The sequence below is a fragment of the Drosophila takahashii genome, chromosome 3R, assembly GCF_030179915.1.
Source record: "Drosophila takahashii strain IR98-3 E-12201 chromosome 3R, DtakHiC1v2, whole genome shotgun sequence".
Lineage (NCBI taxonomy): Eukaryota > Metazoa > Arthropoda > Insecta > Diptera > Drosophilidae > Drosophila > Drosophila takahashii.
The window spans coordinates 7060520-7085810 of NC_091681.1; the positions used below are offsets into that span (position 1 = coordinate 7060520).

The 25291-nt window shown below is 36.3% G+C and overlaps 1 protein-coding gene across 1 annotated transcript in view; it reads right to left on the reverse strand.

The window, feature by feature from the left end:
* Window positions 1-25291, reverse strand: part of LOC108060248 (uncharacterized) — a 275381-nt gene that overhangs the window by 32124 nt on the left and 217966 nt on the right. The window contains exon 6 of the mRNA XM_044394777.2: window positions 3625-3735. Coding sequence (XP_044250712.1) covers window positions 3625-3735 — 111 coding nt within the window. The remainder of the gene's footprint in view (window positions 1-3624; window positions 3736-25291) is intronic.

Here is a 25291-nt window from a genome sequence, read left to right on the forward strand (position 1 = left end):
CATTCGAGTATGCAGCATTTGCCTATCTTCGAGTACTCGACACGGCTGGAAGTATACACACACACTTAGTCGCAGCTCGCAGTAGGGTAACACCAACAAAGCCTCTCACCATACCAAGAGTGGAGCTCTCAGGAGCAGTTCTGGCTGCCAAACTCGCCACATGGATCCAGCAGCAACTTCACGTGCCTCATATGCGTGTCACAGTGCACTACTGGTCAGACGCCATGATCGTACATGGATATAAGGAGATATAAGCTCTGTTGGAACGGCCCAGACTGGTTGCAGGAACCCGAAGATCATTGGCCCAAGGTAACTCCTACATCTCCAGATCCGAGCACACTCTGCGAAGAACAGGCAGCAAAGGTTATACACGCTCACACCTGTTCATCCACTGACTCCTTCGTTGAGTCATTTTCGTCATACAATCGACTTGTATTTTCCACAGCATTTATTAATCGCTTTATCCATAATGCTCGCTGCAAAAGGGAGGCTCCGCTTTCCGGACCAATCAGCGTAAAGGAGTTTTCCAAGGCAATGTCTACTCTGGTTCGCATTGTCCAACAGTAAGCATTCTCTAACGAACTGTCCAAGTTGCGAACAAATAAATCGCTCCCAAATTCTAACAAGCTTAGCCAACTGTTGCCATTCATAGATGCCCAAGGGATCCTCAGAGTGCGGGGTAGACTCCGAAACGCCTTGCAGCTCACCACTCAAGAACGCACACCTATCATCCTACCTCATACCTCGTCATAAAAAACGCCCATCTGAACACCATGCATGTAGGAGTGCAACTTACTCGTGCGATCACCCAGCACCAGTTTTGGATCATTAATGGAAAACAAGCGGTAAAAGGAGTTCTTCGACAGTGTGTGGCGTGCTTTCAGCATCGCCCTAAACCCTCTCGACAATTAATGGGAGATCTTCCATACCATCGTGTTAATCCGCCGAATCGAGCGTTCGAAGCCACAGGTGTGGATTACACAGGAGCTATCGAGGTCAAGTCCTCGAGATTTAGGGGACACACTACATACAAGGCCTACATTGCAGTATTCATTTGCCTAGCCAGTAAAGCTATCCATTTAGAGCTGGTGACAGGACTCACAGCACAACATTTCCTCTTGGCTCTCATCGGACGCCGCGGATTTGTGCGGCACATGTACAGTGACTGTGGCACAAATTTTATAGCAGCAGATAAATCCCTACACTTGTGGTCTAACGAGTTCCGGCAAGAAATCAACCAGATAGTCGTCCCAGAACTCACACAGCGCTATATTCAGTGGCACTTTAACCCCCCACACAGCCCAAACTTCGGAGGACTCTGGGAAGCTAACGTCAAAGCCGTAAAAACTCATCTTCACCGTTCCTTCAAAGGATACCCAATGACTTATGAACATTTATCAACCGTTCTCATTCAGATCGAGGCATGCCTTAACTCTCGGCCATTATGCCCGTTAACTGCGGACATTAACGATCTGACAGTGTTGACTCCAGCTCATTTTCTCATCGGAGACTCCATGCAATCGCTTTCTACGCCTAGTGACAAGGACAAGTCGCTCAACACACAGTTCATGGAGGGACAACGGATCCTACGCCAGTTCTGGAAAAGGTGGAGCTCAGATCGGTTGTCTCACCTTCAGGCACGCCCTAAGTGGAGACAAGAGGAAGAGAACCTACAGGTCAATGACCTAGTTATAATCAAGGACGACAGGACAGGTCCAACCGCTTGGAAACTAGGTCGTATTCTAGAATTACACCCTGGAGCCGATGGGATGGTACGAGTTGCAACAATCTATACAAATTCGGGTACATATACGCGATCAGTATCCAAGCTCTGCAGATTACCCATTCCGAATTACACGGAAGCTAAAGTCGAGAAAGCTAATATTGAACAATAGACACGCACTTTGATCTCACATCCATACCACAGCAAACATTTCACCTGTTTCTTTCAGTTACCATTAGAAGGATGTCTTAATGCTGGACCCAGCATTGCGGGGCGGCATGTACGGTCGTTTGTTGTCGTAACGTTCAGGACTTAACGTTAGTGCATACCACAACCCTATAATCGATACCTCATCGATTCCTATCGATACCAGACCCAATCCTGCTTAGAGCAAGGGACCCATCTATAAGTTCAGCAGCCATTACGATTTTACGATCTTAACGAAAAAAAAACTGAACACACATTTTTTATATTGCCAACCATTGTTGCTCTCCAAAATCAATTCAAATTAAATTCAAGTGAAACTATTGAAGTAAAACCATTTGTTTTTCTTAACGAGCAACAGCAAAGTCCCCATAGCAGACTTCTGCTAGTCATTGACTCCCGTATTCTATCGGCGCAGTCACAACACAGCTAATGATATAAACAAAATTTCAAACTAATAAAAACAATGTCGGCAGAAAGAAAGTTTCGCGGTAAACGGTATACCGATGAACAGGAGAGCGTGCAATCTATGGCTCCAATGACTTTCGGAAACTTGGCTATTGAAGATCTTCAATACGCAGGTACTTCATAAATTGTTTTGAAAAAGACGTTATAGCAAAAGAAACTTCCTTAACAATCGCCAATAGTTATAAGAAAACTGCCACATGCGTAGAATCTAAGAGTTATTAGAAAATTAACCCATGACTATATTGTCGTTTCCCTGCAATAATGGTTTTTGACTATATGGAATTAGTAAAATCAAATGAATGCACTTACTTCTTTATTTTAGATTCAAGTCGCAAAACAATTTTTTGCAAATTTTTTAACAAATTCTTCATTACTGTAATGTTGGAAGTAATTTCTTTGGTCTTGATATCTGCACCGATAGGTTCGCACTTTAGACAAATCGTTTGGGAATTCATTTTAAAATAAATTTGATGACTTAACCAATTTTGATTTATATTTAACTGTAAATAGAATCACCTGTTTACGAATGAAGAGTGGAACCAGATTGACAACGCTCAAATGTCTGGCAACACTTGCGCACAATATACAACCGCGCAAATTTTGCACGATGGATGAAGTACCGATCTTGATCAGGATCACTGGCCGAGTCGATCTAGCCATGTCCGTCTGTCCGTCTGTCTGTCTGTCTGTCCGTATGAACGCTGAGATCTCGGAAACTATAAAAGCTAGAAGCTTGACATTTTGCATGCAGATTCTAGGAGTTCCTACGCAAGCGCAGCGGAAAAGTAAAAATTCAGTTTTATTGTGCTTATTCGTTAAAAAGTTACGGCGGATCAAAGTTTTTATCCCCATCTCCTTTGCACTCCCTTTAGCTGAGTAACGGGTATCTGATAGTCGGGGCACCCGACTATAGCGTTCTCTCTTGTTTGTTTATCGCTCCGTTGTCCCGGCAGGCAAATTAAAGTACGGACGAGAAAACGGCCCTTAGAGATAGTATTCGAAACGCTTGTTTCTCCTTGTTGAACATCGCCATACTTTTTAAGACAAATACAACTAGTGGAACAAGTTCACAGCCCCTTCTGATAATGCTGAACACAACAAATATCTTACGATTAAACTGTACCTGTTTCAGGTTTTTTTGATTTCACAGGGTACCACATTTTAAATATTCATTAAAAAAATATTTGCTGTTGACGCAGTGCAGAAGGACCAGCGAATACGATACTCACCTTTGCCCGGCTTATCCTTCAAATGCAGGTCACGTATTGTCCTGCGAATTTCGATGCGATACGGCACATGCATGTTCGCGGCTATGGCTAGTCCTAGGCCCCAATTGTCGCCTGAAAAATACATAGAGGCAGAGGGTGTGAGTCAAATAAGGCGTTGAATGTCGAAATTAAATTGCGCCTTTGTGGCACGTAAAGAGCTGGTGTCATGTGTGTCGTGGCTGTTTCTCGATGCACCCCCTGTTAACACCCACATCGACTGTTGGTTTCATAATGAGGTGTTGCGGTCCGCTTATGGACCTTTAACAGAGAGTCGCAGAAAGTCGATATAGAACTGGCTTTGACCAAAGTGAATATAAAACAAGAAAGGAAGCTAGCCTCGACCAGCCGAAGCTTATATACCCTTGCAGATCATTCCTATTAATTAACAAATCGCAAAAATGTTCAATATTCCATTATTTCTCATTAACTTTCCAATCGTTCCTACACACAAAGAAAAAACTTGGTAAAATCAACTGTAATAATTGTCAAATAGGCCCCAACCAGCAAAATTGTCAATTCTACTAAGTAAATAGTCATTTCACAACAACAAAATACACACAATTAGCAAAGACACAAACCCAAAGCAAAAACAAAATACACGTAACTATTTTAATAGTTACGTAACTATCTTTGTTGGTCAATTTTACCAAGCAAATTTGTTTGTGTGTATGACGGCTGTAGGATATAGTAGTTCAATTTTGATAAAATTAAAACCGGAATTAGGAAATATTTAAAAAGAGTCATATCCTAGAGTAGAAGAGAATACAATAAAAACCAACAAAGCAATCATTTTTTTCCTATTAAGTTGAATTTAATTTTCCGACCGTTCCTACACACAAAAAAAAACTTAGTAAAATCAACTGTAATAATTGTCAAACAGGCCCCAACCAGCAAAATTGTCAATTCTACTAAGTAAATAGTCATTTCACAACAACAAAATACACACAATTAGCAAAGACACAAACCCAAAGCAAAAACAAAATAACTACCTTTGTTGGTCAATTTTACCAAGCAAATTCTTTTGTGTGTCAGCTATATGATTTAAAGTCCCGATTTTTTCAAAATTTCATACGAAATTCCTAAATATTTAAAAAATAACATTCCCAAGAGAAGAAGTTAATATTTCAAGAAACACCAAAGCTATAATTGTTTTAAAGTTTTTTTTCCGATCTTTCCTATGGGAGCTATAAGATATAGTTGTCCGATCCGGCCAGTTCCTACTTATATACTACCTGCAATAGAAAAAAGACTTTTGGGAAAGTTTCAAGCCGATAGCAACAAAATTTGATTGGTAAAATTGACCAACAAAGATAGTTACGTAACTATTAAAATAGTTACGTGTATTTTGTTTTTGCTTTGGGTTTGTGTCTTTGCTTATTGTGTGTATTTTGTTGTTGTGAAATGACAATTTACTTAGTAGAATTGACAATTTTGCTGGTTGGGGCCTGTTTGACAATTATTACAGTTGATTTTACCAAGTTTTTTTTAGTGTGTAACCAACCTTAAAAGAATAATTAACGCGGAAGGAAGTGGCACAACTGCGTATGCAGTATACGCGCTATACCTACCCACTGAATATTTGTGGGCGTTAGAATGGGCGTGGTATTTTCGGTAAAACTTTTTACCTAGCTTTAAAATTGTGGGCGCAATGCCCCGTTACTCGTAGAGTAAAAGGGTATATTGTATTCGTGCAAAAGTATGTAAGAGGGAAAAGGAAGCGTTTCCAACCCCATAAAGTATATATATTCTTGATCAGGGTCACTAGGCGAGTCGATATAGCTATGTCCGTCTGTCCTTCTGTCTGTCTGTCTGTCTGTCTGTCCGTATGAACGCTGAGATCTCGGAAACTACAAAAGCTAGAAGGTTGAGATTTTCCACACATATTCTTGGGCTTCCTACGCAGCGCAAGTTTATTTCATCCGAGCGCCGCGCACCCTCTAACGCCTACAATCGCCCACTAACGATTTTAAAATGTGTCTGGCGCCCACACCTTTAAAGATTTCCGAGAAGTATAAATGCAATTTTGTTGTGTATATTTATACCTATCGAAATATATAGAAGACATTTTTCAAATCGGACCATTCATTAGAAAGTAATACGCAATCAAAAAAATTTTATGTATCCAGTGACAGGTATTAGATAATCGGGACACAAACCCAACTATAGCGTTCCCTCTTGTTTTAAGAAGTTAATATGCGAGAAAAAACCAAATTTATGTAAGACTAGCAATACCCGAAGCGTCGTTGTCTGCTACTATTGGCAAAGCATTTATTGCTGATTACTCCCGTTACTCGTAGAGTAAAAGGGTATATTAGATTCGTGCAAAAGTATGTAACAGCTAGAAGGAAGCGTTTCCGACCCTATAAAGTATATATATTCTTGATCAGGGGCACTAGCCGAGTCGATCTAGCCATGTCCGTCTGTCCGTCTGTATGAACGCTGAGATCTCAGAAACTACAAAAGCTAGAAGGTTGAGATTTTCCACACATATTCTTTGGCTTCCTACGCAGCGCAAGTTTATTTTAGCCGAGCGCCACGCCCCCTCTAACGCCCACAATCGCCCACTAACGATTTTAAAATGGGTCCTGCGCCCACATCTTTAAAGATTTCCGAGAAGTATAAATGCAATTTTGTTGTGTATATTTATACCTATCGAAATGTAGAAGACATTTTTCAAATCGGACCATTTATTAAAAAGTTATACGCAATCAAAATATCTACATATATCTATCTCCCTCGCACTCCCTTTAGCTGAGTTACGACTATTAGTCGGGACACCAACCCGAGTTCGCACTTCCTTTAGCTGAGTGACGGGTATTAGATAGTCGGGACACCAACCCGACTATAGCGTTCTGTCTTGTTTTTACATATATTCAAAATCAAATTGATATCAGAGTAAAATCCCGCGTAACCTTAGCTAAACAGTAAATCCACCTAAAACGCACTAATATTCTAATCCTTCTAGCCATAACATACCTTACCTTAACACCGCATTAACCCTAATATTACCTCACCTTAACCCCACCTATTTTATTCAAACCCTTGGCACACTTTTTTAGCACCTTAATGCTGTTTTCACTATTTCCTAGCCTTAACCCACCTTAGCACCAGTTTTTCTTCTTCTTAGCTAACCTAACTTTAATCTCACCTTATGTACATGCCAATTTATCGATGTGTGTGTTTGTCATTGCGTTTCTCACATGCAAATGTGACGACTGAATGTTTTTCCCTGCTCTTCGTTATGCATTTAATGGGTTGGCTACACACTTTGACTTAGACTTGCATCCATTAGATAATCCGTTCTGGTATCCAAATAGTAAAAATTTTATCAGGTGTTTCTAAGCCAGAAAAAAAAACATTGGCCGCCTCTCTTTCGCTTCAAATGACCCTCTCTCTGCTCACTACTCTCTCGCTCTGATTTTGATGACGTTCGTGAGTGCTGCGAAAAACAAAAACAACGTGCTGCCAAAGAGGCCCCACGCAACCCCCGCAAACAAAAAAAATCTTATAAAATCAACCGTGGGTCTAAAAAAAATAAAAATACCTTACTGATTGTATGGCATAGCTCCATACTTTAAACCAAAAACGGATCCGATCGCATAATCGGTGCGGAAAAATTAATGAAGTGCCCCAACCAGAAGTCGGTTGGGGCTCATCATCTGGACTTTCAAAGATTTCCACAAACAAAGCTTAAAAAAAATATCAACTGGTTTGGTTGGAAACTGTGGGAATGGTTGATGTTTTAATCAACCAGTTTTGCATTTTACGAGAGTCCTGGGAGTCCTTAGAAGCCGAATTTTAAAAAATTCTTTCTTAGTGCACACCTTCTCTAACACACGATTCAGACCCAATTTTTTCCAGAATTTTGGTCTTATGGTTTGGGCTGGGGGAACATGACGCAAATCGACATCTACTCTTTTATAGTAATACTCGATTGATAGATGTTTATTGGTAACTTTTTATTAAGTATATGTGTAATAAGGTAATATTTAGATTAAAGGAAGTACAAAGTGTTTCACAAATCTTGAGTTAAATCCCGACACTTTAGCGACTTTACAACTTATCAATTTTATCGCAGCAGACTCGATCAGCATCTCTTGCAACTTTCTCGCAACTGCTTCAGATTTTCGGGACTTCCCCTACTTCGAGTCTACACAGAAAAAAAAAAACTTGGTAAAATCAACTGTAATAATTGTCAAACAGGCCCCAACCAGCAAAATTGTCAATTCTACTAAGTAAATAGTCATTTCCCAACAACAAAATACACACAATTAGCAAAGACACAAACCCAAAGCAAAAACAAAATACACGTAACTATTTTAATAGTTACGTAACTATCTTTGTTGGTCAATTTTACCAAGCAAATTTTTTTGTGTGTAGGGCTGCCAATCTGCTACTCTTCATGGGGTTGCCAGAAGTAGCATTTGGTATATATCGCCTTCTACACTCGGCCATCCTGCATATCACCTGCCTCAGATGATTCCTTGTCTACGTCATCGTCGTCGGTTTGCTCAAAATAACGCCAAAGCTTCATGTTGTCGACGCTGGTTGAAGTTTCTTGTGGACCTGCAAAATCAGAAACTTTCTTAACGTCGTGATAGACAGATTCTGGCTTTCGCTTTTTATCATAATGTTGTTTGTAGGTTTCTTGGGACTTCATGATTTGATTCCTAACCTTGACTCTGATTTGGTTTCTCTCATCTTGAGAAACCGAGGGCATCTCGTCTTCCAGAAGTTTGATCATGTTGGTATCAGCTTCGTTTTTCATCTTCACACCAAAAAGGACTTCGAAGGGTTTAAATTTGGTAGACGCATGAACATGAGAATTAATTATCCTTTGAACTTGAGGTACATACTTGTACCATTTGGACGGTTCAGCTACTGAAATCTTTTCCAGCACTGCCAATATTACACGGTTAACGCGCTCTATTTGGCCATTTCCCCTAGGCACGCCTGTTGTTGTTTCAACGTGTTCAATGTTACCGTTGAAGCAAAATTCCTCAAAACGGTTCGATGAGAATGCTGATCCTTTATCGCTAGCTAGCTATACCCGGAGTGACTTCGTTCGCTCAAAATTAGTTTGCAGTTAGGAAATTAGGTTGTCAGGACTTTCTTATATCTTATTTGCGCGTTTGTTGAAACCCTTTGCGTAAACATCCTTTCTAGAAGATTCTTCAAGAGAGAGAATCCGAAGGCTACTGGTAGAGCTATATAATAAATGAATGCGATCTAAGTAAAAGTAGTGAATTTTTATACCTTCTATCAGTTACAATGTTATCAATGCAATATTAATTTGCGCGCAACTGTACACTTGTTTGTAAATTGGAATTTGTTGTTTTTAAATTTGTTGTTTTGAATGGAACGAAAACATTTGTACACACACGAAAAGATTGACATCCCATACAAAAGTAGCGAAGTAACTTATTATTTATTAATTATTAATTTTAAACTCTGCCAATTTTGCATTGTCTGAAAGGAAATAAATCATTATACCCGTTACTCGTAGAGTAAAAGGGTATATTGTATTCGTGCAAAAGTATGTAACAGCTAGAAGGAAGCATTTCCGACCCTATAAAGTATATATATTCTTGATAGCCATGTCCGTCTGTCTGTCTGTCTGTCCGTCTGTCTGTCTGTCTGTCTGTCCGTATGAACGCTGAGATCTCGGAAACTATAAAAGCTAGAAGATTGACATTTTGCATGCAGATTCTAGGAGTTCCTACGCAGCGCAAGTTTGTTTCAAAAGGGTGCCACGCCCCCTCTAACGCCCACAATCGCTTATATACGATTTTAAAAATTTCAATATTTCGGAAAAGTAAAAATTCAGTTTTATTGTGTTTATCAATACCTATCTATACCTATCAATGTAGAAGAAATTTTTTAAATCGGACCATTCGTTAAAAAGTTACGTCGGATCAAAGTTTTTATCTCCAACTCCTTCGTACTCCCTTTAGCTGAGTAACGGGTATCTGATAGTCGGGGCACCCGACTATAGCGTTCTCTCTTGTTTTATTTGTATCTAAGCACATTATCTACTTTCGAATAGAAACATACACACACATTGTGTGTATGTACATGTATTGTACATACATATAAGCAAATCAAAACATATCCAAATATACATATGTACATACGTATTTGGTCAAAAGTTCGAGTCTTAAGATTAATATTTAACTTGGAAACATTTTGGCTTTGCTTACAGAATTTGTAGTAATTTTCTATTTTCTTCCATGGTGGAAATTAAATAAGGTTCTTACTTCTGCTACAAAATGAAAAATAAAACCAAAGCATTTGATCCACAGGACTGACTATTGATCGAAAATCATTTTGATCGGAGTTTAAGTTTTTAAAATCCAAAACAAATTTAACTTAAATTGCCTCTTTCCCCTCCCCATTCCCTGCAGCACTACCCCTCCCCATTTCTTGGCTGTTGCTCTCTCGGCCGTCGCTCTCTCGGCCGTCGCTCTCTTGGCATCCGCTCTCTGGGTTTCGCTCTCTCGGCAGGCTCCCACAAAATGCAACGCAATAACTTAGGAAATCTAAATAAATTCGTTAAAAATACTTTAAAAAAATGTTAAAAACTTAAAAAATTAAACTTAAGCATTTGGGCCATAGAATAACCATTTACCAAAAAATCATCTCGATCGGAGCAGCGGTTTAGATTTTTTAAATCGAAAAGTTAATTTTAAATGTAGCCCCCAAATTATGGGGGATATCGAAATTTCTTTTACATTTCTAATTAGGCCCTTTCAAGACCTACAATTCTGCAAAATCAAAATTTCGAAATTCCAACCACTTTAGAAGCTAAGCTTAAGTAAATCTAATGATTTTTTGCTCTAAATATGGATATTGGAGCTCTTTGGGGCCACTGGGGGACATGTCGGACCTTAGTGGGCGCCTACGCCCCCAATGGAATACTGTGAAAAAATTTGGCTGCTCTAGCTCTTATGGTTTAGGTTGTGGTCGTATCTCCCTAAAAATCGGTCTTTCATTTTATAACACAGGCCGACAAAATGTGACATGGGTCGGTGTCCAGGCCTGCCACCATTTTATTTCGATAAATGAGGCTTTTCTAAGCATAAGTTGCCACTACGCTTATAGTCCATCAGCTCTGGTATTTGCGGTATCTTTAATTTAAGAAAATCACAAATTTTCTTCGTCTTTGGGGATATATCTTCAAGAGTGGTCAACCAATTTTGGTAATATTTTCGGAATTAAATAGTTACATGTCTCTTTTATCAAATAAAAACACCTCTTAACGAGGTAAAAAACTAGTGACGACCGCACCTTCAACATACAAAAGTTCTGATATCAACATTTGTGACGAAAAATTATTACACTCGTCATTAAATAGACTTTCTAATCTTTTCTCATTCGGCCCGCCCTAGCAAACTATTCCAGCCTTTTTCCCTTCACAGGCATTTTCTATTGCAGCGTGACGAATGAGAAAAGATTAGAAAGTCTATTTAATGACGAGTGTAATAATTTTTCGTCACAAATGTTGATATCAGAACTTTTGTATGTTGAAGGTGCGGACGTCACTAGTTTTTTACCTCGTTAAGAGGTGTTTTTATTTGATATCAGAAGTTTTTGTTTGTTTACATTTGCTCTCATAGGAGCTAATATATACATTTAAATTTAAATTGGTCAATCATAATTTTTAAACTATTGTATTTTAACAAATTAAGTTAAAAAGGCGTTGAAGTATTTCAAAATACCTTTTAAACGAGGTATAGCACATGTCTGTACCTTTAGTAGTGTAGAACATACAAACTAACGAAATTTTGCTATTTTTAGCTTTTTCCCGCTAAAGTAGCGGCTTTTTCCAAAAGTCGTAGAACAAAAGATTACTATATGGAACTCTTAAGTGCAAATTTACTGATTCCATGACCCTAAAATACAGTTCGGATACCCTCCCACAAAATTCAATACTCAGGGAGCGTTAGTTGTTCTGAGCTGGCAAAAGTGGCTATTTTCGTATAAAAATTACTTTTAAACGTGACTTTTTACAGTAATGTGTTATATACCAAAATTTAAGGAATCTCAAGGGCTATACAGTTTAAAGTTGTAAGGAAAATCGTTAGAGCCGTTTTTGTAAAAATTAAAAAAAAGCTAAAAAAAAAGTTTAAACAAATTATTTTTTGTTCATATCTTTTTAACTAATACATTTACACAAATTGCATATAAAAAGCGTTTATAGCATTTAAAAATACCTTTCAAACGAGATGCAGCACAAGTCTGTAGCTTTAGTAGTATAGAAGTTACGGCTTTCCGAATTTTAGCTATTTATAGCTGTTTTCCCGCTAAACTAGCGGGTTTTTCCAAAAGTGGTAGAACAAAAGTTTTTTATATCGATGTGATGAACGTCATATCAAATTTTTAGAACTTAAAAAACATATTTTGGACAAGTGGACAAGTGGACAAGCGGACAAGTGGACAAGTGGACAAACTGACAAACAGAATTAAATTTTCATTTTGGGAAGAAGAAGAAAATCTTATTTTGGCTATAACTTTTGAACGGAGAGTCGGATTTTGACAAATGACCCCTCATTCGACGGGTATTTTCAAAAGGAATACAACTAAAACATTGCGAGGGGGCATTTATCCCCACCGGCCCCAACAGCTCCAAATTTCGAAATTTTCACTTTTTCACTTTCACCGCTCTCTCTCCCAAGCCAATTGATTTTCTTAAAGTCTTGGTATGCAATCCTGTTAGTTTTCGCAATACCTTTCGATAGGTGTATTATTCATTATGATCGGACCATCACAGTAGATTTTCATTTCTTCGTGTATATATAGTAGTCGCCTTCGCACACTCTTCTGGTGCGCTTCGTCACTACATGGACTGCCGTCCATAGTGATACGGTCGTTTTGGAAAATTCAATCTAACTGAACCACAAGAGAAGGTGGGCGCATTTAAAATTTTAAAGTCACAGCAAAGTTTAAAAATCTTCATTTGTGAACAGCGTTTAAAAATTAAATAAAAATATTTTCTTCTACAATGCATTTTTGATCCAAAGACACCTTATGTCCCTAATTTTTAGGACACTCATCAGGTTTTTGTGTATTGTTTTGGAATTTTTAAAATTGTTTTTCTTACTTCCTTCACAGTGACGATTCACAAACAGTGCCCAAACCTTGTGATTTTTGTGATTTTCTTAAATTAAAGATACCGCAAATACCAGAGCTGATGGACTATAGGCGTAGTGGCAACTTATGCTTAGAAAAGCCTCATTTATCGAAATAAAATGGTGGCAGGCCTGGACACCGACCCATGTCACATTTTGTTGGCCTGTGTAATCTTTAGAGAAGAAGAGTAGATGATGCGATTTGGACTTCCGAAAATTGTGGTCCAAGTGACCATGTGTTTGATCACCTCGTCGACTTCAGTTGATTTTGTTGGGTAAAGCCAGGTATATTTTGAAAAAGCGTCCACTACTGCGAAGATATATTTGTAGCACTTTAAAGTTTGGTCCAACGAACCCAGATGATCGACGTGTAATGTAGAATGAGGTACATCTCCTTTCTCAATCGTGTGAAAAAAGTCTTCCTGCTTGCCTAGCTTCCTGTTATGGGTAATGCATTCGATGCAATTTGCTATTATGTTTTTAAGTTTTGACAAATGACCCCTCATTCGACGGGTATTTTCAAAAGGAATACAACTAAAACATTGCGAGGGGGCATTTATCCCCACCGGCCCCAACAGCTCCAAATTTCGAAATTTTCACTTTTTCACTTTCACCGCTCTCTCTCCCAAGCCAATTGATTTTCTTAAAGTCTTGGTATGCAATCCTGTTAGTTTTCGCAATACCTTTCGATAGGTGTATTATTCATTATGATCGGACCATCACAGTAGATTTTCATTTCTTCGTGTATATATAGTAGTCGCCTTCGCACACTCTTCTGGTGCGCTTCGTCACTACATGGACTGCCGTCCATAGTGATACGGTCGTTTTGGAAAATTCAATCTAACTGAACCACAAGAGAAGGTGGGCGCATTTAAAATTTTAAAGTCACAGCAAAGTTTAAAAATCTTCATTTGTGAACAGCGTTTAAAAATTAAATAAAAATATTTTCTTCTACAATGCATTTTTGATCCAAAGACACCTTATGTCCCTAATTTTTAGGACACTCATCAGGTTTTTGTGTATTGTTTTGGAATTTTTAAAATTGTTTTTCTTACTTCCTTCACAGTGACGATTCACAAACAGTGCCCAAACCTGTCACTATTTTACGTAACTCATAACTGTTTTTGAGCACAAGTGACCCTTGCTTTAAAAATATTTATACATGGGCGTAAGCTAAAAGCTGGAGGGGGATTACACTTCAAGCATTTCAGCCCCCAAAGATTAGTAGGCTACGCTCATGTGCTTATACTCAAAGCAAAACTACTTAGATCGTTTAGAATTATGATATTTAAAATTGTGACAGGTTTGGGCACTGTTTGTGAATTGTCACTGTGAAGGAAGTAAGAAAAACAATTTTAAAAATTCCTAAACAATACACAAAAGCCTGATGAGTGTCCTAAAAATTAGGGACATAAGGTGTCTTTGGATCAAAAATGCATTGTAGAAGAAAATATTTTTATTTAATTTTTAAACGCTGTTCACAAATGAAGATTTTTAAACTTTGCTGTGACTTTAAAATTTTAAATGCGCCCACCTTCTCTTGTGGTTCAGTTAGATTGCATTTTCCAAAACGACCGTATAAAAGAGACATATAACTATTTAATTCCGAAAAGATTACCAAAATTGGTTGACCACTCTTGAAGATATATCCCCAAAGACGAAGACAATTTGTGATTTTCTTAAATTAAAGATACCGCAAATACCAGAGCTGATGGACTATAGGCGTAGTGGCAACTTATGCTTAGAAAAGCCTCATTTATCGAAATAAAATGGTGGCAGGCCTGGACACCGACCCATGTCACATTTTGTTGGCCTGTGTAATCTTTAGAGAAGAAGAGTAGATGATGCGATTTGGACTTCCGAAAATTGTGGTCCAAGTGACCATGTGTTTGATCACCTCGTCGACTTCAGTTGATTTTGTTGGGTAAAGCCAGGTATATTTTGAAAAAGCGTCCACTACTGCGAAGATATATTTGTAGCACTTTAAAGTTTGGTCCAACGAACCCAGATGATCGACGTGTAATGTAGAATGAGGTACATCTCCTTTCTCAATCGTGTGAAAAAAGTCTTCCTGCTTGCCTAGCTTCCTGTTATGGGTAATGCATTCGATGCAATTTGCTATTATGTTTTTAAGTTTTCCCTCCAGATGTGGTATGTTTTTCTGAACCCCAAAATGACCGAAATTGTGTGCTTTTTTCATAATTTCTTGTTCCATTACTTTAGGAACAGCAAGTAAGTCCTGACCGTCAACATGCTTGTAGATCAGATTGCTTTTAATTTTGTAGTCTCCGTATGGTTTTGTTTTCAAAATGTCTACTACTGCTGCGGGATGAGCATCTTTTTGCTGAGCTCGCTGTAATTGAGCGTGGATCTCAGCTGAAACTAACATGATAGCGGCTTAAGCTATCGACGTGTCTCATTCTAACACCGGCACGGTGCTCCACTGTAAAAGTAAAGTCTTGCAGATACATAAGCCATGTTGAAACCTCCCTTGGTATGTAATTTTTTTGATTCGTTTGCTTAAATGCTGCGCAGTCAGTGACTAGTACGAATTCGATTCCCAACATATTGTGACGCAGCTTTTTAGCAGCAAGATAAGCAGCCTTCACCTTCAAAATGTAGCTGGTTTTCTGTTCTTCAGTGGGCGACGTCTTCTTGCTCCAAAAAAAAAACAAGGATGCCACTAGTTGTAATGCTTTTGTAGCAGCGTTGCTTCAAATCCGTGTTTAGATGCGTCTACATCGAGTTGAGTTTCTGAGTTCTGTCTAAATAGTTGTAGAACTGGCTTCTGCGTAAGTGCTTGTTTTAAACTCTGAACAGCTTTGATCTGCTCCCTGTCTATTTTAAACTCAGTCTTAGTAACTGAGTAAGAAGTCTGGCTAGTTTGGCATAATCCTAGACAAATTTTCTAAAATAACGTGTCAGACCTAGAAATGCTTGAATTCCTCTTATATTCTTTGGAATCGGGAAGTTTTTAACCGCTTTTACTTTGTCGTCACCTGGCCAAACTTTTCCATTCGCAACTTCGTAGCCTACACTGAGAAAACTTGAGAACGAAAAAACCAAGAACGAATCTTCTTGATTTCAGTATTTTGTCTTCTCACTTTTATTAGCACAAACGTTCTTGAAATCAAGAATAAAAGCATTCTTGATCTGGCTTTTTGAGAATACATCATTCTTGATTTGGTTTATCAAGCATGAACACTCTTGAAATCGTCCCCAAACATTCTTGAAATCGTTCTCAATTTCGTCTCAGAGATGAAAAAAAATGAGAGAGGTTAAAAATGAGAGAGACATTCTCTCTGGAATTTTTCGGCAAGCTACCGAAGTTCACTTCGGCTCTCGTCAAATTCTCGTTTTTTTTCGGCCAGTGAAGCGGAGTAAGTGAAGCGTGCATGCTGGAGTGCGCTGACGACTCAAACGACACACGTGTGAAGAACCTTCTAGAGGAATTAAACATTTTGAGTGGGCTACCCTTTCTCGAACGTAAGTATTTAATAATAATAGTAGTGTTTATAAATAGTAAAAGTGAATTTCCAATGTATAATGCTGAAAATGAGTTTCTACTTTGAACATGTACATACATGTATTGTGAAAAAAGGCATGCCACGCTAACTGCATATATGTATGTACATATGTTTGTATACATACATATGTGCTTAAGCAGCAGCGTGTGGAAGTGAACTTTCAATTAATAATAAAAAAAATTAGTTTTCAATATACTTTCAATATGTACGCTAACTGCATCTATGTATGTATTTGTGTGTGAATATTTGCAAAACACGTGCTAAGTTTTTATGTATGTGTGTGCATTTTCTATTATGTAATTTTTAAGGATCTTGTGCTTGTTTTTTCATAGGTTCTGTTTTAAGAAATAATATGAAATAATACTTTAACTATTTATATTTTTAGGAAGCTGTTCTCAGGGAGAAGCTGTTCGCTTGGCGAAACTCGGAAGTATATATATATAAATATTAACAATTTGTATTATTTATTGGTTTTTAATTTATATATAAATATTATAAATAAATAATCTTCATTAATTCATACTCTATAATGATAAGACTGCTGTAAGACTTAAATATGTTTAGTTATAAGTAATTTGTAATTATGAAATATCTATAATACTAAATAAAAAAAGAATAAAATATAAAGAAAGTAGATATACAAATTTTTCATTTTTCTGAAAAATTTATTTTGGGATGAAGAATGGAGCATTCTTGAAATCGAGAACGCCTGTTCTTGAAATCAAGAATGCCTATGCTGAATTCAAGAATTTTTCTTCTTGAAACCAAGAATACGTTCTTCTTGGTAAGAGAGAAATTATTAAAACCGAGAACGATTTACTCTTGGAACCAAGAACGCCTTTTCTTGAAACCAAGAACGCGTATGCTTGAATCCAAGAATTTTTCTTCTTGAATCCAAGAAGACTTATACTGAAATCAAGAATACTTATTTTCAAAAAAGTAGTCTCAAATCAAGAACACTCGTTCTTGATTTTAGTAAAACCGTTCTTGGCTCACTTTTGAGCACGGAAATACTGAAATCAAGAACGTTGAGAACGGTTTTTTTTCTCGGTGTAAGAATGTAATTCTTTGCTGTAGAAACTGGCACTTTGACCATTTTATTTGGAGACAGAACTTTTCGGCTTGAGCTAAAACGCTGTTGCTGTTGCACCAAAGACAACAATATCGACTACGTAAATTTCCAGTTTATTTGCGTTTTCGAGGGCTCAGGTACTCAAGAGGTGCGTTGATATGAATTTCTTCGTTGACGACAATGTATACGTTGTTAAATTCAGCTCTTTCTACTTTTGCATCTTCCATGTTGGTGAAATTGTAGCTACTTCCGCTGATGGTAACTGTGAATTTCTCAATGAAGTCGTACCCAATAATCGTGTCGACGTTTATATCAGCGTCAGGTACAACCAAAAAAATATGTACGGTTTTGCAGTCCATCGACTTCAACGTCTGCAGTAAACTCACCTACTACCTTCTTCACCCCATTTCCTAAGCCACATAGCTTCGTAAAACTCTTTTGAAGTGCCGTTGCTTTGAAATACTTCTTGAAAAGATTCAATGGCATTAGCGAAACGTCAGCACCGGTATCAATTAGGAACTCAACTTCGACATTGTTAATGTTAACAAGAAAGGAAGCTAGCTCCGGCCAGCCAATGCTTATATACCCTTGCACATAAAGCAAACACCTATAGTTTAATGCTGACTCGGAGCAGTTCCAGGGATTCCAGATTCAGCGTGCCTATTATTTAAATTTGTTTTTAAGTTGTCAGGAATCAAAACGCCTACTTCCTACAAAGTTACAATTCATTTTCTTATATTTGTTTGAATATTCCTATGGGAGCCTTAAGATATAGTGGTCCGATCCGGCTCGCTCCGACATATGTACTACCTGCAATAGAAAGAAGACTTTCGGGAAAGTTTCATCGCGATAGCCTTAAAACTGAGAGACTAGTTCGCATAGAAACGAACAGCCGGACAGACGGACATGGCTAGATAGACTCGGCTATTGGTGCTGATCAAGAATATATAGGGTAAGAATTTATCAACTACGCATATACAATTTAAGATTTTCTTCAAACTCGGGTACCTTGTAGAGTTTGGCTTGGTTATCATCTGTGATTTTTTTTAAATTTTTTGGTGTCCATTTAGGGGCGCTATGAATTTTTGAAGTTAAGAACTTAAAAAATGTTTTCAAACTTCAAATTAGTATATCTCGAGAACGGCTTAAAAGAACAACGTGCAACTTTACACGTTTTTAAATGTGTATTGAGAGAGTTAGAAAATAAATATCTTAAATTTGTTGTTGTCCCATAAGTATAAATTTTAATTATTTGAAATTTTTTATCGCGCTTTTGAATATCTTTTCATCCTATAAAAGAAACTTAACTATCCAAGATTGTCCATCTCATAAGCAACTTAATTTACCCGAAGAAACATTTTTGTTCCCTTTCATCATTTCCAAGATATATAATTTTTTATGCGAATTTAGAAAAACCGTATTTATATTTCCAATGAGTACAATTCTTACATGTTTAAGCTGAAAGTTTGCACAACTCAATTACTCACTGCACATATATTAATTTCATAATTTTACCACCGTCCCACAGTGGGGCGCCTAGAACAAAAAGCCTGCCAAAATGTTTTTTTTTTTTTAAGATTTTCCAAAATGTTGAAATGCAACTTTAAAAACAATTGAATTCTCTATACAAATCAAAAGGAAAGAGTGATCTGTGATGAATGGTTCTCCCACTACAGATTTTTAAAGTATATTTTTCGAAATATAATTTTAGGCAACAAGAAAAAAAGGTATTTTTACACATCTTTAAAATTTTTCTGAAAGCTCCCAAGGGCCTAAGTTGTATATGTAACGATTGAAATTTTAAGAGCAACCAATTCTTAAAATATTAAAAAAACAATACAAATTTTAGATACATAATTACTATTTTTTTTAATTTTTTAAAAGTGGTCCAAAAAAATTGGGTTTTTTTGGATATTCTTGGACGTAAAGTAGTGTTACACCCTAGATCCCCGTTTAATTCTTTTTTTAAAAAAAAGTTTAGATATTTAACTACATTTTCTGAAAAAATTAGCCTGCCCTTTTGTGCCTCTTCTGAGAAAACCGCGGTTAAAGTTAGCAAGAAATTTACGTAATTTGAATAGTTGCCAGCCCTGGGTTCTCCGCGCGCACTTACAGCATGAATCCCTAGTTGTATTACTAGTCAGCTGTTTCCAATTACTTTTGTTTTCCTTTCGCGGCAAGCTGTCCAATTATTTTGTATTATCAAATTTAAATCCAATTATAATGGAAAGTGAAGCCGGAGGTATTTATATTGTGTTCGTGGCGTTAAATATATTCTTACCAATGTGCTGTATTCGTGTTTTAGAGCTATTGTGATGTTTTAGAAGTGTGAAAAATTGTGATTTATCTTGTGGGTAAAATTGAATGTGATACATGTTATCGAAATATAATCAAAAACGTGATTTATACCCATTTTTTTTTAAATTATGCAATATTTTCTTGACAGAAATTACAAGAATAAGAATTAAGAAATTACAAACCAATTTAAAAAAAATCTAAACATTGACGTAAATTGATAAATAATGACTTAATTCAAATTTACATAAAAAATATGAAATAGAACCGATATATTCCCTTTTGTACTAAGCGTTTATATGGCAGCTATAAGTTATAGTTGACCGATTTGAATAATTTTTTTTTTTAAAAATCAAGTTAAATTAAAAAAAAATATTGGGAAACTTAGAACCCTATAACTAATTTATTTATATTTTTTTTCTTAAAAAAACAATTTTTTTTTTCTTAAAAATTTTCTACAACAAAAAAATTGCACTAAAAAAATTCACCTTATGATGTTTTTTTACATATTTAATTGCCTTTAAGAATGCCTCATCAAAAGATATTCGCTATAGGGCTCCGCTGATTTAAGGCAGACTTTTGGCTTTTTCGCCCCACTGTGCGTCCCACTGTGGGGGGCCTAGAACAAAAAGCCTGCCAAAATGTTTTTTTTATACCCTTGCAGAGGGTATTATGATTTCAGTCAGAAGTTTGCAACGCAGTGAAGGAGACGTTTCCGACCCCATAAAGTATATATATTCTTGATCAGCATCACAAGACGAGTCGATCTAGCTATGTCCGTCTGTCCGTCTGTCCGTCCGTCTGTCCGTCTGTCCGTCTGTCTGTTTCTACGCAAACTAGTCTCTCAGTTTTTGAGCTATCGGGATAAAACTTTCCCAAAAGTCTTCTTTCTATTGCAGGTAGTATATATGTCGGAGCCGACCGGATCGGACAACTATATCTTATAGCTCCCATAGGAAGGATCGGAAAAAAAAAACTTTAAAAAATTCTAGCTTCGGTGTTTTTTGAAATATTACCTTCTACTTTTGGGGATGTTATTTTTTAAATATTTCTGAATTTCGAATTAATTATTTAAAAAATCGGACTACTATATCATATAGCTGCCATAGGAACGATCGGAAAATTAATGGAAAAGTAATAGGAAATAAATTCTAGCTTCTTAGGTTTTTATTGTATTATCTTCTACTCTAGGATATGACTCTTTTTAAATATTTCCGAATTTCAATTTTAATTGGATCAAAATCGGACGACTATATCATATAGCTGCCATAGGAACGATCGGAAAATTAATGAGAAAATTGAACATTTTTGCGATTTGTTAATTAATAGGAATGATCTGCAAGGGTATATAAGCTTCGGCTGGCCGAAGCTAGCTTCCTTTCTTGTTTTTAAAAGATTTTTCAAAATGTTGCAATGCAACTTTAAAAACAAGAAAGGAAGCTACCTTCGGCCAGCCGAAGCTTATATACCCTTGTAGATAAAACAATACTCACTCGGTGCAGTTCCAGGTATTCCAGATTCAGCGTTTCGATTTATTTCAATTTTGTTTTTAAGTAGTCAAGAATCAAAACGCCTACTTACTACAAAGTTACAATGAATTTTCTTATATTTGTTTGGGAGCCTTAAGATATAGTGGTCCGATCCGGCTGGCTCCGACATATGTACTACCTGCAATAGAAAGAAGGCTTTCGGGAAAGTTTCATCGCGATAGCTTTAAAACTGAGAGACTAGTTCGCATAGAAACGGACAGACGGACAGACGGACAGACGGACAGACGGACAGACGGACAGACGGACATGGCTAGATAGACTCGGCTATTGGTGCTGATCAAGAATATATATACTTTATGTGGTCGGAAACGTCTCCTTCACTGCGTTGCAAACATCTGACTGAAATTATAATACCCTCTACAAGGGTATAACAATTGAATTCTCTATACAAATCAAAAAGAAAGAGGTATCTGTGATGAATGGTTTTCCCACTACAGATTTATAAAGTGGATTTTTCGAAACATAATTTTAGCCAATAAGAAAAAAAGGAATTTTTACACATCTTTGAAATTTTTCTGAAAGCGCCCAAGGGCCTAAGTTGTATATGTAACGATTGAAATTTTAAGAGCAACCAATTCTTAAAATATTAAAAAAACAATACAAATTTTAGATACATAATTACTATTTTTTTTAATTTTTTAAAAGGGGTCCAAAAAAATTTGGATTTTTTGGATATTTTTGGACGTAAAGTAGTGTTACACCCTAGATCCCCGTTTAATTCTCTTTTTTTTTTAAAGTTTAGATATTTAACTACATTTTCTGAAAAAATTAGCCTGCCCTTTTGTGCCTCTTCTGAGAAAACCGCAGTTTAAGTTAGCAAGAAATGTTCATAATTTGAAATATCGTCAGCCCTGGTTATCCGCGCGCCCTAACATCATGAAGATATTTTACTTCTGTGAAGGTATTGATGAAGATAATGATAAATTAATAAACAAATTTGGGTTTAAAATTTTAAATTATGTTATTTTACTAAAAATACAGATATGAAATAAATACCGGTTTCTACCAGTTTTTTTTTGAAAATATGCTATATTTCCTTGATTGATTCTATGACATCTATAAGATATCATTGACCAATTAAAAAAAAAGGTAAGCATAGAGCTAAAATGATAAATAATGCCTTAATCCCAATTTATATGAACCAATATTGAAATAGAACCGAGACATTCCCCTTTGTAATAAGCGTTTATATGGCAGCTTTAAGTTATAGTTGACCGATTTGAATCATTTTTTTTTTCAAAAATCAAGTTAAATTAAAAAAAACAAGAAAGAAAGCTAGCTTCGGCCAGCCGAAGCTTATATACCCTTGCAGATCGTTCCTATTAACTTACAAATCGCAAAAATTTTAAATTTCGTATTATTTTAATATTATTTTTTTTATCCTTCCCTATTGCAGCTATATAATATAGTCGTCCGATTTTTGTTAAATTTAATTCAAAAGTATAAGAGAATACAATAAAAACCAACGGAGCTATAATTTGTTTCCAATTCATTTCCCATTAATTTTTCGATCGTTCCTATGGCAGCTATATGATATAGTCGTCCGATAAATGAAAATTGAAATTCGGAAATATTTAAAAAGAGTCATGTTCTAAAGTAGAAGAGAATACAATAAAAACCAAAAAAGCTAAAATTTATTTCTGTGTAACTTTCCCATTAATTTTCCGATCGTTCCTATGGCAGCTATATAATATAGTCGTCCGATTTTTAAAATATTTTATTCGAAATTCTGAAATATTTAAAAAATAATATTTCCAAGAGTAGAAGGAGAGACGGACATGGCTACATCGATTCGTCTAGTGATGCTGATCAAGAATATATATACTTTATGGGGTCGGAAACGTCTCCTTCACTGCGTTGCAAACTTCTGACTGAAATCATAATACCCTCTGCAAGGGTATAAATATTGGGAAACTTAGAACCCTATAACTAATTTATTTATATTTTTATACCCTTGCAGAGGGTATTATGATTTCAGTCAGAAGTTTGCAAGGCAGTGAAGGAGACGTTTCCGACCCCATAAAGTATATATATTCTTGATCAGCATCACTAGACGAGTCGATCTAGCCATGTCCGTCTGTCCGTCTGTCCGTCTGACCGTCTGTCCGTCTGTCTGTTTCTACGCAAACTAGTCTCTCAGTTTTTGAGCTATCGGAATGAAACTTTCCCCAAAGTCTTATTTTTATTGCAGGTAGTATATATCTCGGAACCGACCGGATCGGACAACTATATCTTATAGCTCCCATAGGAAGGATCGGAAAAGAAAACGTTAAAAAAAATCTAGCTTCGGTGTTTTTTGATATATTACCTTCTACTTTTGGGGATGTTATTTTTTAAATATTTCTGAATTTCGAATTAATTATTTAAAAAATCGGACTACCATATCATATAGCTGCCATAGGAACGATCGGAAAATTAATGGAAAAGTAATAGGAAATAAATTCTAGCTTCTTTGGTTTTTATTGTATTATCTTCTACTCTACACAGAGAAAAAAACGGAACAATACCAGATTGATATTGTCTCCTCAATTTGTACATATCAATTTTTCCATATAAATGTAATACGAATTCATACCAATGTGATACGAAATCATAACAATTACCCATGTTGATATGAATCCGTAACATATTAATATGAATACTTCAAAGATTGATATGTTTTTCATATCAAATGGGGCATCGAAAAGTCTTCGAAAAAATAGTATGGCTGTAAAGATGTATTTTTCTTGTATTTCTGGTATACAATGGTATTATAACGCTTTATATGCTGTGGTCACACTTACAAGTTGAGCATGCCTAAACGAGCTAATTTTACATTCAAGTTTAGCTAATATACTCGCGTGTAACTTGTCGCGATGGCCCAATAGGTAACGCATCCGACTCTGATGCGAGAGGACCCCGGTTCAAAACCGGCTAAGGCAGAGAAAGTAAAAAGTTTTTAAGGCGCATAATTAACATTTCCTTAACAATATTAAGAACAAATTTGTGGTAAAAAGTTTACTAATAAAAAAAAAAAACGTTATGTTGTGTTGTGAGCGGGATTTGAACCCCGTTCCCCCGAGCACAAAATAATATCAGGACCTAGCACCTTGGCCTCTGAGCCATGCCCACATTTTTTTTTTCGTGGCAGAATGCTTTTCTGAGTTAGAGAAAATACAATACAAAATTTTGTAGCAAAATTTGATATGAGATCATAACAATCTTGTATGAAAAATACCTTATTAATATGTTCGAAAATACCAATTTGGTATGTTCGAAAATATCATTTTGGTATGGCCTCATATTGGCCGAAATTGATATGAAAAAATACCCGAATGATGACCAGTTTTGGTATTTTTTTTCTCTGTGTAGGATATGACTCTTTTTAAATATTTCCGAATTTCAATTTTAATTTGATCAAAATCGGACGACTATATCATATAGCTGCCATAGGAACGATCGGAAAATTAATGAGATTAATGAAATTAATTGAACATGTTTGCGATTTGTTAATTAATAGGAATGATCTGCAAGGGTATTTAAGCTTCGGCTGGCCGAAGCTAGCTTCCTTTCTTGTTTTTCTTAAAAAAACAATTTTTTTTTTTTAAATTTTCTACAACAAAAAAATTTCATTAAAAAATTCACCTTATGATGTTTTTTTTACATATTTAATTGCCTTTAAGAATGCCCCATCAAAAGATATTTGCTATAGGGCTCCGCTGATTTAAGGCAGACTTTTGGCTTTTTCGCCCCACTGTGCGTCCCTTTATATAGCTGCCAAACAAATTGATGGATTTTCTTATTGTTAAGAAGGTAGCCTTTAAAAAATTAAAATTATAATCTGAAACAAAAAATTTTTTCAAAGCCTACCTTCTTAACAATAAGAAAATCCATCAATTTGTATGGCAGCTATATAAGGGAAATTTAAGTTTGAGTTCTTAACTTCAAAAACTCATAGCGCCCCCAAATGGACACCAAAAAATTTAAAAAAAATCACAGATGATAACCAAGCCAAACTCTACAAAGTACCCGAGTTTTGTTACAACCTGAACATTCGGCTTTTCACCTTTACAGTGT